Consider the following 14,971-nt stretch of genomic DNA (forward strand, 5'->3'; position numbering starts at 1 on the left):
TGTGGTGTCCCGGGAAATGAGGAAGCGGACGAATGTGCTAGGAAGGGATCTGAGATGGGGCTCGGGGAAGCGACCCAAATCGTGAAACCCCCCCTGCGATTTCTGTCTTCAGAAGTCGAGAGACTGACCAGGGCAGCTACCAACAGTAGGTGGGAAATCTTCACGATCACTCTGGCCACGGCTCGATGAACGAAGAACAAGGAGTCTATTGAGGCTTTCAAAGTCAAACGTCAGGCTTCTCACAGGAATACTAACGGGACACTGGACCATTGGCCACATGGCCGCCAGGTTTGGAGCCCCGCATAATGATTTCTGTAGAAGCTGCAGGGATGAGGAGGAGTTAGAATCCGTCCAGCATTTCCTTTGCGAGTGTCCAGCACTTCGAGGAAAACGCCTCAAGTTTCTTGGGGACCACTTCTTCGAGAATCTGGATATCTTGGGGAAAGCTGCTTTGGAAGGACTGCTGGGGTTCGCCAGAAAACCAAAATGGTTCGAAGACATGTAGGGATAGGCTTGGGGTAACCCCAATGGGCATCACAATGGGCCTCTGTGGCCTCCGAGTGAACTCTTTTTCAGAGCTGCCCGTTTAACCTAACCTAACCTAACGGGTTTTTAAGTGCTGCATCAAAATAGTTAGCCGAGTTGGAGGTTCTTTTGCAGCTCATTCACAAAAGATGAGAGCTTATGGTGGTATCGATTTTGAATATTAGATGAAAAATTAAATAAATTTTAATATTTTGAGTCTCTGTAGAGGAATCTGACCTTTGCTCCCTCTGCGACACCCAATTGGGACAAAAATTTATATGTGATGTGTCATAGATGACCGTGCACATTAGCGAACACAAAGGGTGGGTTTCAAAAATTATTGAAATCGGTTCACGTGGTCAAAAGTTATGCGGTAGCATACATAAAAAAAGAAAAAATATTCCGACGAATTGATAACTTCCCCTTTTTTGAAGTCGCTTAAAAATGTTTGAGCTCTTTGTTAATTTTATGTAAATAAAGTGCAATTTTGGAAACTATAGAAAGTTTATTTATTTATTATATACTGTACATAAAACTTGCATAAATGTATTTTAAATAGCATATTATCTGAAGCGAATTTCCAGTATTTTCTGGTAATACATCTTTTGAAGCATAAGGCGGATCTCTATTTTCCATATAACCTATCTACTTAGAAAAAAATTCTTTTCAATTTTGGAATTTGTTTTCTCGGCTACAAAATATCTAACTAATAAATGCGATACATATTTTTGCAGAAAATTAGACGCTCTACGTCTCTCATCAGATTTTGATAAACCTACTGGTTTAACGGTTATTCAAACTTAAAATTAAATGTATGTCATTATTACAGTTTTTTCTCCTATGTTAGGTAAAATAATTAAAATTATCATTAATAATTGCAAAATTTTTTACAAAAAATCCTGAAAATTTCAATTCTCTAAGAAAAAGATGTTAAAATCATTTTTTGTGAAAAAATTATAAAACAAACTTTCGAACATAACTTAATACAATTATTTTTTCCCCGAAATGGTGGGTTCATGAGTAAAATTAATTTGCCAGACTTATTAAACTTTACAATTTAAAGTTTTAAATGACTTCGTTTTTGGATAGTTGATCTGCATAAATATAATAATGAGATTATATGATTGAAATGAATTTAATTGTAAAAAGGACGATTAGGTATTGAAAATTAAAAGCACATTTTTTATTTTTATCCTAAACTGATAAGGTTATAAGGACGAAATTCGATGGGTTGGCAGTGTACATATTAGTTCCTGAAAGATATTTTTTCAAAAATAACTATTGGAAAATGTTAAGGATTTTCAATGATAAAATTTTAAAAGGACATTTTCAATATCTATTCGTCTGTGTTCACGAAAAGATAATTTTTTTTTTGCAATTCCACAGAAAGTTCTCTTTCATTTGGTTCCCTTATTGTTATTCTACATTACACTGAATTTTTAAAATAATTTTTTGTATTAATCGTGTCCGTGAAATTTCAAAGTCCTTTAAAAAAATCCTGATGTCAGAGAGAAAAACGAGAAACTAGTTTCGCGAGTATACAGATTTTTTTGTGGTGTAATATAGGGGTCTGGCTGGACCTATTAGCTACGAATATGATGTTAACAACAAAACATCCTTATAGCTACCCTTTTATTGTCTTTCTGATCCTGATTTAATTTATAAAGGATAGCAAATTAAACTTCAGGAAAAGTCAAAAAACTTCAAATCGCTAGCTTATTTAAAAATGCGTTTCTTTTACAAGTGAAACAGAAAAAGGTCTAGCCGGACCCGCCTGCCTAAAAGTGGGTTAAACATAAATTGATAAGACGATAGCTCAAACATTGCAGTTCATTTAAGAATTCGAAAAACATTTTTAAAACTTAAAGAAAGATATATTTGGAAAAATATGAGACAAGTGGTAAAAGTATTTATAATTTACTTATAGAGACAGACACACCAATGACAACTTAGGAAGCCATAACCACATAGGCCCACTGCGCGTATCAATTGACTTCAGATATATGGGCATATATCCGGAGCCTTGCGATTCAACGCTAAAAAACGTAAATTTTTTAATTTAACGCACAAAAATAAATTTACATCAAATTGTTGGAAATCCATTGAGTAAACATCAAATTATTGTGTGATTCATTGTTCTAAAATGCTTAAGCTGGGATCCCACGATTGCCGCAATACACCAATTATTGCCTCATTTTATGCCCCAATCGTGTGATTTCACAATACATTGACTCATGCGGCAATAGAGGCCGATATTGTGCTTACTGTGCCCAATCAAATACGGCCCGTGTGCGGCAATCGTGTGATAGCTCGATTGGCAATCATGGGGCAATGAAAATTTCAAAATTGCGGCAATATTTATTGTATTCTTGTGCGGCAATTGAAGTGAACAATACACATCAATATTTAGGCTGTTTATTAATACTTACTTTTTTGCTTCCTTATGTGTCCAAAAATCACTGAAATTAATATCCTTGTTTTCGGAAGCAACATAACTTTTAATTTAATTTGTAGTGAAATTATAATTTTTCTTGAAGTCCGATAACGGAATCTTTGCCGCGATATATACCACCACAAGCAAAACTCATACGAGAAGAATACGAAAGGTATTTTATGTCACCAAATGGCGGACTGCCATGACAGTATAAATTTATTAAAAAAAAAAAACTTAAAAGTTCAATACAGCCCACGACAAAGCAGTAGAACCTTAACATTTTGACCAGTCTTGACTATTTGTCTTCTACTTATTTAATCTTCATTATTTTCGTATAAAAGTATAGCTCATTGTCTAACAAAAACTGCATAAATCCAAATTGCAAGCTTTATACAAAAATTATAAAAATTTCTTAAACTTTTGAACACAATCCCACGGTTTATAATTTGGATTTCTAGAAAAAAATGGTTATTTAGTTTTGTAGCTCATTAAAATTTAGTACAATAAGGTGGAGGTTTGAAGTTGCTAAAAGATCCTGTTGATTTTTTATAATTTTTTTAGCTGACGGTATTATGCACTTTCTTCTCTGTAAATTACTTTGTAAACTGCAAAACAAAATTTTTTCTAGAAACCCAAATTAAAAACCATTGAATTGTGATCAAAATTTTAAGAAATGTTTATAATTTTTGTATAAAGTTTGGAATTTGGACTTATGTGGTTTTTACTAGACAATGAGCTATGGTTTTATAGGAAAAAATTAACATTAAATAACAGAAGAAAAAAGTCAAGACTGATCAAAATGTTAAGGTGCTATCTTTTGTTGCGAGCTGTACATATAATTATAAAATTTAATTCCAAACATAAATTATGTAAATTCGCAGCTTTAATTTAAACAAACATAACTCTTTTGTACCAATTGAATTGCTCCAATACAGCACAATAAAAATTGTTCCAGATTGGTCCATTTGCGGCAATCGTGGGATCTCAGCTTTAGAGCTATAAGTAAAAAACGATTATTTTTGGAAATTCACTTAAAGTACAAAACCGCGTATCGTCGTTCTGCAAAACCGCGTAACAACATTTTTTGCCAAAAATTGGATTTGCTCGCACAAGCTCTGGGCTCACGCCTTATCTATTCGTCCTGAAATATACTAGCCAGAAACGCGATCGCTTTATAAGAAAGAAACCATTTTGAAATATGAGTGTTTTTACTCTCTAGAAAATAATGTAAGCTACCTCACATACGCGGTTTTGCATTATCTTAATACGTGGTTTGCATTTTGTTGATACGCGGTTTTGTACTTTAAACGACGATATATATTCATGGCCGTATTTTAGGCAAAAATTATTGTAATAAAAACTCCTTTTCTTGGCCAGTATTGGCTATATTTCCTTTTTAATTTTAATAATTATTATTTTTATATAAATGTCTAGCTCATTATACTTATAACACCGCGCGATAGTAAATTTTAAACACAAAAATCAATATATTCGCGTAACCATGGGCCAAATATAGTAAAATTGCGTTTTTTGTTTTTCACTCTGACGTCGGTAATGTGATATGTGAGAAATGTGCTTACGGCCATATTATTAACACTCCGAATATGTCGGAATAAAGTGGAATATCAATATTTACGGAATAGAGGAGAATTAGTCGGAATAGGTCTATTGTTGACGCATAGAATAAAACGGAATAAGGTTTAATAAGAAAGTCAGAATAGTTATTCCGGAGAATAACTAGTCGGCCTGAATCGGGTGAATAAGGCAGTTATTCCATGTTATACATAAAAATTCATTACTAATATTTACAATTGCTTCAGAAATACATACAGATAAGAAATCGAAACAGTTTTTCTAGTTTGTAATTATTCTTTTTAACCCATTTTAGGTGAAATAATGGCGCGTCCATCTCCAGCCAATGTACTGATCGTAATTGAGCATGTTCAACGCATTATTTTATTTCTATCGTTTACAGACAACGATATCTTTCACGCGAAGTGCGCACANCACTTGCATATTATTCTTTACACCTTCGCAAATGCAGAGGGTAAGTTCGATAACCAAGTCTAACCAATTGGCTTAGATATTTACATTTTAGTGACGGTATGTCAAATCTCAAAATTCAAAAGTAATTATTACAGGAATGTATCTGAATATAAATATAAGATCAGTGGCGCATCCACGGGGGAGAGGGGGGGAGGAGTTGTGTGTTAAAACAGAAAAATACTTGGAGTTATAAAACCTTTGGTTATGTAAGAGTTAAAAAAAAATAGTACCTCGCAAATTTTCTGCTTTCTGAAATTAAAAAATTATACAACAGGCATGCAAATCTTTAACCGTTGTTATACGATTTTTTCTGAAATTTATTTGTGTTTCTTGCTGTGATCTTAAATTTTAGTCATGGTAAATAAAATCTTAAGAAGTGAGTTGTTTGACATTTGGTGTTGCTGAAACTTCTAAAAGACAACAAGGTGTCCGTGATTATGTGATTAGTAAATTGATAGAAATATCTGATGAAAATGCTCGTTCCGAAGTAAATAAAGTAAATTAAGTAAATGACTTTAGATTCGTAATCAGCAACCCAGAAAATCCCCAGATGATACCCAGTTACATAGAAATCTACCGATTTTTTTAAATTTTCGTCCGCAATATTGGATCCGCCATTTTGAATTTTTAGTAAATGACTTTAGATATGTAATCAGCGACCCAGAAACCCCCCAGATACCCAGTTTCATAGAAATCTACCGATTTTTTTTAATTTTCGTCCGCCATATTGGATCCGCCATTTTGAATTTTTGATAAGTGACTTCAGATTCGTAATCAGCGACTCAAAAATCCCCTAGGTAAGAAGTGGTGTAGAGATCCATCAACGAGTATTTGTTTAGATAGTTTCTTCCAGCTAGATTTGCGATCCGAACCACTGTGCGTCGTGGGAAAATGTTCCGAAAAAGTCCGTTTAGCGATAATCGTTTTAACAGTTTGATCCGCAAACCACCTGTTTTCGCCATCGCTTGTGGATATTTGGTCGGCTGGGAATGCCCAATTGCGCGATCACCACTACATTAACAAGCATACTTTATTCCACGATTGAGAGCATACATTCTATCATTCTTGACTTTATTCGCTAGTCGCGTTAATGCTGTTGACTGAATAGGAGTGCGCAAATTTTTTGCTTACTAGCAATATGGTGGGACAAATTTACTTAATTGTGAAACAAAATGAGCATTTNGATAATCGTTTTAACAGTTTGATCCGCAAAACATCTGTTTTCGCCATCGCTTGTGGATATTTGGTCGGCTGGGAATGCCCAATTGCGCGATCACCACTACATTAACAAGCATACTTTATTCCACGATTGAGAGCATACATTCTATCATTCTTGACTTTATTCGCTAGTCGCGTTAATGCTGTTGACTGAATAGGAGTGCGCAAATTTTTTGCTTACTAGCAATATGGTGGGACAAATTTACTTAATTGTGAAACAAAATGAGCATTTCAGCGAATAAAAGGAAACTTTTAAATTTTAATGCGGAGTGGAATGTGGCTTTTCTTTGCAAATATGTTGACGGAGAATCGCAATGCCTTATATGTGAAAAACGTGTTATGTGCAAAGTATATAACATAAAGAGGCATTACGAGATTCATGGTAGTGAGTATGACAAATATGAAGGAGAGGAAAGAAAAAAGATTTACCTATCCTTGAATCCGAACGAAGAACTCAGTTCGAAAGCGGTAAGTCTTACATTTTTTAATTACATGAGGCTAATGACATAATTAATCTTTTTGTCTGAAAAAATTAAAAATTAATTGTTAAATTTAACTAATGCTTTAACGATACTTTAAAATATATAAGTTAATGGCCCTACTTTATTTAAATTTGTCTCAATTTCTTAGGATAGTCAAGATTACCTTGTAGGTGCAAAGCGTGCAAGTTATGAAATTACGTTGGAGCTTGTTTGTGGGAATCGTCCTTTTTCGGATGGCGCAATAGTGAAATCTTGCATTTTAAAAACAGTAGGAATTTTATCCCCTTCCGAATTGCCTAAATACGAGGCCATATGTTTATCTGGCAGAACTATCGGCAGACGAGTAGATGAAATGGCGGAAAATATGGAATTACAGTTAAAAATACGTATAAAATCATTCATAGCAATTTCATTAGCAATCGACGAGAGCACGGACATAGCCGATATAGCACAATTAGCGATTTTTATTCGAGGAGTTGATACAAAGCTAAATGTCTGTTTATTTACGTTTATTTGCTGCAGAAGTAATAGCAATGTTTGGCTCCACATACTCATGCGAACAATTTTTTTCCTTAATGAAACTTAATAAAAGTAGGTTAAGAAATCGAATTTCTGACACTAATTTAAAGAATGTAATGCGTTTAGCTGCAGCACAGGAAATAACTCCTAACATAGAGGAACTAACCTTAAAGGCATTTCGGTTATAATATTGATAAAAGGTTTTACCTATCTTTTTTTGTTCCTTTCATATATTCATAGATTATTTTTCTTTATACTTAGTTTGAATGTAAATAAATAAAAACTTAGTTTTATTTTACTATTCCTACTACGCAATAAAGGTTTTGTAAGTGAACTTAACAAAAATGTCCCACTGTGCGCATTCTCTTGTAAACACAAAGTTTGAGCGAGTTGAATCTGTGTGTGCGGTTGGAATACAACAGCAAGTATGGGTGAGTACAAACCAGCGATGCCAACTCTGTCAAAGCCGATTTCCTTAAATTTCTGAAAAAAGCCTCCATTTTCAATAGTACATATTGCCTGAAACGAATTTCTTTCATTATTTGAGGTAATTTGTTTTTTAAATTAAAAAAGCAATGAATGTAGCTATGATGCAGTATTTTAATTAATATAGCAAAGGTAGCGCACCGCATATATCAGATTGTTCGTAGCATGCACTTTGAATACACCGTTCATAGCAATTCGGATTATGTGAAATAATGTACAAATTGGTATATTATACATATGTACATACATGCATACAAATATGTGTGAAAACATTTTTTATATATGTATTCAGAAAAGTATACCACATCTTCCCACTGGGAAAATAGGTAAGCACCTTACGAGGTAAGCCATGTTTTCTTTCAGTTTTTAGTACCAAAATTGTCATCATGGCCAATGTCATCTACTAGTAAAGCACAAAATGAACACCTCCAACGACACATTACGTTGTCAGTTGCAAAGTAACGTGCAGCCGAAGTTATCTCCAAGCGCCGAACTACTCCGAGCGACTTCTCTGCATTACACGTAACTTACTTTGTAAAGCGGCTCAGAAGTATGTCTGATACCAAATGTACATTCTAAATTCCTAATTACATAAGGCGGCCATGCCTTTGTAAAAGTAAGGGACGTTCGGCAGGGAAATGGCAATGACTGCCAGGTGAAGAGTAAGTTGCTAATAAGGTATTATTACGTGCTCCTAATTCCCACTGGGTTCATTCCGATTTTTTGTCATACATAAGCATATACGTATATGCACATATTTTGATTTATTTCTTAACACTAATTGTTAACAAAGATTTTGTAGCTGTAAGCATGAATGGAACTTTACAACGAACGAAATGCTGCAAAGCTACGTATATACAAGTATTTACATGCATGCTATCTATGCATCTATAATTCTTTATTGTAAGTATATTTAGTTATAGGGAGCAATTGTCCGCAAAAATATCAATTTAACTTATAGTATTGCAAAACAAAAACTTAAGATACATATGTATGTGAATAAGTACTTTGTATGTACATATTCGTAATGAAATTAAGTTTGCATTAAATTCCAAATTCCAAGATTTTTTAACAACGCAATTCCACATCTGGCAACCGTGCTCTTCGTACTCGTGACTGAGCATAGTAGCAGCGCTTTCCTCTCTTCTTTACAAACACATGCGCGCGCGCAAGTACATGGCTATTGCTTCCCAGTGATGGAAGTGCAAATGCAATTATATTTTTTCAGCCGTTTTTTAATTTGAAAATATATTCGGTACAAGCACACCATTTAAGGTACACCTGCAACGTAACCAAATAACTTTTNCATAGTAGCAGCGCTTTCCTCTCTTCTTTACAAACACATGCGCGCGCGCAAGTACATGGCTATTGCTTCCCAGTGATGGAAGTGCAAATGCAATTATATTTTTTCAGCCGTTTTTTAATTTGAAAATATATTCGGTACAAGCACACCATTTAAGGTACACCTGCAACGTAACCAAATAACTTTTCATGAAACCCTTTGTTAGTTTCAGATAAAAAGTAAAGTGATTAACCTTTTTTAAAACATTGTTTTGTCTCGAGCTGCTCGAAGATATTTCTCCCTACGTAATTTTTATACCCAAATTTATTTAATGTTATTCCAAAAGTTGATATGGCATTGAAGGAAAAAGTTTCCCCCTACTATGAAAGAATTCATACTTATAAAAACCATTTTAGGTAGATTTATTTACTTTTAGATAGAACTAGGTACAAATAGGTACAATTTGAAAAACTTATTTTCCATCCCTGTTGCTTACCCTTTCGGTTTGAAGTTTTTGCCCCGCATCCCGCACCTGCTTGCCCGCGCTGCTGCGATCGGGCTGTTCTGCTGCCGGTCCCTAATCTATACTATGAATACTTGCTTCTTCATTCGGCTTGTACATTATTATTTTGCCTTAAGACTTATTATGCGAATATTAATATAGCCCAAAATATGTTCTCATTATTTGTTCAAAACCTTCCCGCCATATTTGGAGAAAAAAGCGTCACGTACAATGTCCATCACCTACTTCACTCAGCTGAAAATATTAAAGCGATAGGTATTGTATCTGGCTCATCTGCATACGGTTTTGAAAACTACTTACAGATCCTTAAAAAGTATGTCAAAAAACCAACAGATGTGCTACAACAACTTTATAACAGAACTACACTTGAGAATTTGGTAAAACAGCCTGTATGCGTAGGTTTAAAATTACTTAAAAATGGAAGGTATCAGTACCAACGTAATAACTGTGTTTTTACGTATACTCCTATAAAAATCCAATTTTTAAAAATGAGAATGGGGGCTTAGTCGTAGGAAAGAAGTTTACAAATTTAAAAAGTTTTTTCACGGAACCTGTAGATTCAGTGACATTAGGCATATGTGTAGTATATTTAACTCCATTGGAAGAAGAAATATCGTTTTCCGTAGACGAAATAGAATGCAAATTGTTGAGTTTACTCTATAAAGGCCGCTTGCTCATGATTCCAATATTGCATGGATGTTTGTAATAATTTTTTAATAATAAAAAAATCCCACATTCACATTTTTTCCTACATACACATAAATGTACGCACAAACATAGATACATATTTTTACCCAACAAGCATTTCAGTAAACGTTTTTAAAAATAACTTAAATTAAGTTTGCTATAATAAGCGTTAAATAAGCATTTTTAATATTAAGCTTATTAAAAGTTTTTTCAAACAAACCTTTAATAAGTTTTGAGAGCGAATGTTTATAAATAACTTAAACTTATAAATGAAATGTAAATGCCAACGACATGAAGTAGTAAATATAAAATTTTTTCAATCGTAAGTGACGTGTTTACGTTTTTTAAAATATATTATTAAAAGAAAAAATTAAATAAAACCGATGTGGTAAAAAAAGTCCAATCCAGGACCCGCTGCGCTAATCGGTGGAGCATTCGAGTCTTCAAATGATGAGTTCCCCTTATCCTTTCTTAGTTTAACATTCAATTAAAAATGTATTAAATTTTTTTCAGAAAAGTTCATCAATGAGAATGGCGGCGATGAAGCGGAATATATAGCTGCATCGATGTCGCTTTTCCAATTTGCCAATAACCGCAAGTAATTGAAAGCACGCAACAAGATGTAATAATTAACTTTTTTATGCTTAATTTGTATGTGTTATTGTGAATTTGTATGCTAAAATGTCTATTCCCTATTTATATTTTCGCGACTGTAGATGAGTCCGCCGAAAATTCGCATTTCGTTTAGTTTCTAGATGTTAAGCAATCTATGTATGAGTTTTTAATGAAATATCTTTAAATAAAGGGTTATAAAAATGTTTATAAAAAGCTTTCTTTTGAAAATTTTTAGTAAGTTTATATTGATACGCTTATAAAAAACTTTTTTTGAACCTTTATTATAAGTTTACACTTTTACGCTTATAAAAAGCTTTCTTTTGAACATTTATTACAAGTTTATATTTCTACGCTTATAACCAATGTTCCTTTTCGATTATATTACGCTTACTTTCAAGCGTTTTATAAACAAAAAATCAACGTTTTGTAAGCTTAATGTTTATAATTGAAAACTTAAAAAAAACTTTCTTTAAGTTTATTTTGCTTGTTGGGTATGAACGTACATATATATTTAAAAAAAGTACATAGTGTCGTTTAAAAAATTCAAAATTATGGAGAGAGGGACTGAAAATATTCAACCGCAGTGTAAGTACATGCCACATTTGTAATTACTTTTGTTATTAATAAATAGTGCATTTCAAAATCTTTATTACAGACGGTGATCCAAGAAGTTCCACCTCTAACTGCACTACAATAGATGACAAACTTGTTGATGTTAGTGTGATCTCACTAAATTAAAATCGTTTGTATGCAACAAATTGGAGCAAATGGAACGTAAGAAGCACTTTATATGCCACAAGATTATAAATTATCTTTATACATATTTCTTTCAGAAACTCAACTTGTACATAATAAGGCCATTATGGCAGCTCTTGCGGAGCAGAAAATTATTGCACAAAAGTTGATTCGCCAGGCGTCAGTGGGGGCACCAATTGCAGGCTTATTTCCGCTAACAACTGAAGAGAGCCTCAAGGCGATAGAGGAAAAGATACTTCCGGAGAATCGCGAGATTTTTGTAAGTGTCAAAATCGTACTTATTTTCCGGTCATATACTAACTTGATTTGGGTACCTATTGCATATCTATTTGCATATATCTTAAAAAAATATCATGAAACTTATATTTGTGCTCACGCTTTATGCTTATTTCTTTCAAAGGTTTCCACCATTAAGAGACTGCTTCAGCAAAGTGCTACACGAAATTTAAAAAACATATCAGACGATTCAATTGTTCTAAACCATAATTTAGACGGGACACACGGAAAAAAAGACTCAAAACATACGAGAAATTCTATGCTGCTCTTCTGGGTAAGTAATAACAGTTTTAATAATAAAATACTCTATACGTACATAACGTCTACATATATGTTTCTTCCATAAAATAGATTCAATTTCGCAATTGCCGAAGCTCGACAATGCAGAGGACCACCTACGAAAGGCCACCCATATAACTTAAAATGTATGTCATTCTTATTCAACCAGAGCTTGCCTTAAATCAACATATTTAGTATAAGTAGTGTGATCTCTACTGCAACCAAAACTATTTCATATGTATAACGATTTTATAAAAAAGATATAACCAAGAATTTACTTTAAAAAAACATGAATTGAAGTGAACGAAAGACTAAATTAAATCATAATTTGCTTCAATATGTTGTACATACATACATATGTATTTCGATCGCTACTATAAACAAAACTTTCATGGAACAATTTTATAAAAACGATATAAAAATGAATTTTCTTTAAAAAATATGAGTGCAAATGAACGAAAGACTAAATTAAATCATAATTTGCTTCAATAGTTTATACATACATACACATGTATTTCGATCTCTACTATAAACAAAACTGTTTCATGTAACAATTTTATAAAAACGAATTTTCTTTAAAAAATATGAGTGCAAATGAACGAAAGGCTAAATTAAATCATAATTTGCTTCAATATGTTATACATACATACATATGTATTTCGATCTCTACTATAAACAAAACTGTTTTATGTATCAATTTTATAAAAACCATATAAATAAAAATTTACTTTGAAAAATATGAATTGAAATGAACGAAAGACTAAGTTAAATCATAATTTGCTTCAATATGTTATACATACATACATATGTACATCGATATCTACTTTATATAAAAAATATACTTAAAATATAAGGCGTTTCTATTATTATGGCCATGTTCATATTTATGTATTGTGTTTATTTAATGTACGTTAACAATAAAAGTGTGTACTTTGTGGAAATTACTATTTTTTATCTATATTCTGTTTTTGAATGGAATGGGTATTTGAACTAGTTTTGTAACTAGTAGGATTATAAGTATTGTCTTTTTTCGACTAGCTTGAAACTATCCACTTTTGAACTATCTTAAAACTACACAAGATAGAACTACTCCAGAACTGTCCAAACGGAACCGGTTCAGAACGAGTTGCAAAGTAATGCAGTGGGCGACAATTGCCACCACCAATGACATCGCCGTGTAAAATTGGACAGTTGAAAGCATTGCTTGGGTATTGAGCTAGAACTAATACTGTCGGCAAAAGGTCTAGTTCTACGCTTGTCAGATTTTCTGCAGGTAAAGAACGAAATTAAATGTTTAGGTAAGGAAAAGCAAACCGTGCGACTCAATGACACTTATCACTTGGATAAGAGATGCTTGAGTGCATGATTTGTGGCTTACGTTTATGTGCACAGCCAAAAGTACGAAATATGCATTGTATTTTAAATCTCAATATGTGATGCGGCTTTGTACAGTCTCTGGATGCGTTTTGGTGTTTAATTAGGTTTAAGTTATATGTGAATAGCACTATGGAAGTGTTATGTACAGTAGATTAGTTATGTAGGCAGTTAGATTTAAAATCTTATATAAATAAAGAACGCTCCTCTGTAGCGGTGTGATTCTCTATTAGAAACTCGGTGGTTTCACTTTATAGCGGGCTGGTCATCCATGGTGCATTTTCATGATTAATTCCAAGAATCATTTAAAAAATTCAATGCAATGTAGAATAAAAGTATGGGTACCAAATGCAAGAGGAAATTTCTTTAGAATTTAAAAAAATTCAAATATTTTGGATTCACAAGGACGAATAGCTGGTAAAGTTAGAAGGACGAAATTCGAGGATGTTATCGAGTTTATATAAGTCCTTAACATATAATTTTTTTAAAAACAAATATTGCCAAATTTCAAGGATAAAATTTAAAAGGACATTTTCAATACTCACCAGGCCTTCTGTACCAAAAACTTAAATCCGTTTAAATTCTACAGGATCTCCTCTTTAATTTGATACCCATACTTATTCTCTAAGCACTTTTGTCTGCATTTTTTAAATCATTTTTGAGTAACTGGCTTTAGAGTAAAAAACTAAAAACGCAATTTTACTATATTTGGCCCATGGTTTCGCAAATATATTGATATTTGTGGATAAAATTTACTATCGCGCTGTGTTAGATGGTAAGCCGGGGTGTATCAATTTTTAGTAAATTAGCGTCCTTAAATTTCGAAATATTGCAGTTTCAAGCATTTCTGAAATTTACCGTTATATGAAAAGCGGCCGTAATTTTAGTCCGATATCAGTAATTTTCAATATTTTGCTTTTATGTGGCAAGCACAATAAAAATACCGAGTTTGGTACAAATTGGTAGAACGGTTACCGATATACATATAGGATATCATAAGTGGGCGGTGCCACGTCCATTTTCCAAAATTTTACCATAAACGTATTTCTTGGTAAAGAATTGTTTGCAATCATCAATTTTGAATAAATTAGCTTTCATATTTANACAATAACCATACCGAGTTTGGTACAAATTGGTAGAACGGTTACCGATATACATATAGGATATCATAAGTGGGCGGTGCCACGTCCATTTTCCAAAATTTTACCATAAACGTATTTCTTGGTAAAGAATTGTTTGCAATCATCAATTTTGAATAAATTAGCTTTCATATTTACTGATTTATCGNGCCACGCCCATTTTCCAAAATTTTACCATAAACGTATTTCTTGGTAAAGAATTGTTGCAAGCATCAATTTTGAATAAATTAGCTTCAATATTTACTGATTTATCGAAGATTTTGTATTTCTCTAAATTACCGTTATATGGGATATAGGCGTGGTTATGGTCCGATTTTAAAAAATTTCGGG

General features: G+C 32.9%; 2 protein-coding genes across 3 annotated transcripts in view; one reads left to right on the top strand and one right to left on the bottom strand.

Annotated features, from left to right (window-relative positions):
- LOC108360850 (protein lethal(2) giant larvae-like) overlaps positions 1 to 14,971 on the bottom strand; it is a 171,932-nt gene that overhangs the window by 106,565 nt on the left and 50,396 nt on the right. The window lies entirely within an intron of this gene.
- Positions 11,376 to 12,690, top strand: LOC108360851 (uncharacterized). Its single transcript, XM_017613296.1, has 5 exons — positions 11,376 to 11,402; positions 11,473 to 11,591; positions 11,651 to 11,832; positions 11,974 to 12,123; positions 12,298 to 12,690. The coding sequence occupies exons 2-5, from the start codon at positions 11,585 to 11,587 to the stop codon at positions 12,307 to 12,309; spliced, it is 351 nt and encodes a 116-aa protein (XP_017468785.1). The 5' UTR covers positions 11,376 to 11,402; positions 11,473 to 11,584; the 3' UTR covers positions 12,310 to 12,690.

The sequence above is a fragment of the Rhagoletis zephyria genome, unplaced genomic scaffold (genome assembly GCF_001687245.7).
Source record: "Rhagoletis zephyria isolate East Lansing unplaced genomic scaffold, Rhagoletis_zephyria_1.1 Rzeph_scaffold_00642, whole genome shotgun sequence".
NCBI classification, from domain to species: Eukaryota; Metazoa; Arthropoda; class Insecta; order Diptera; family Tephritidae; genus Rhagoletis; species Rhagoletis zephyria.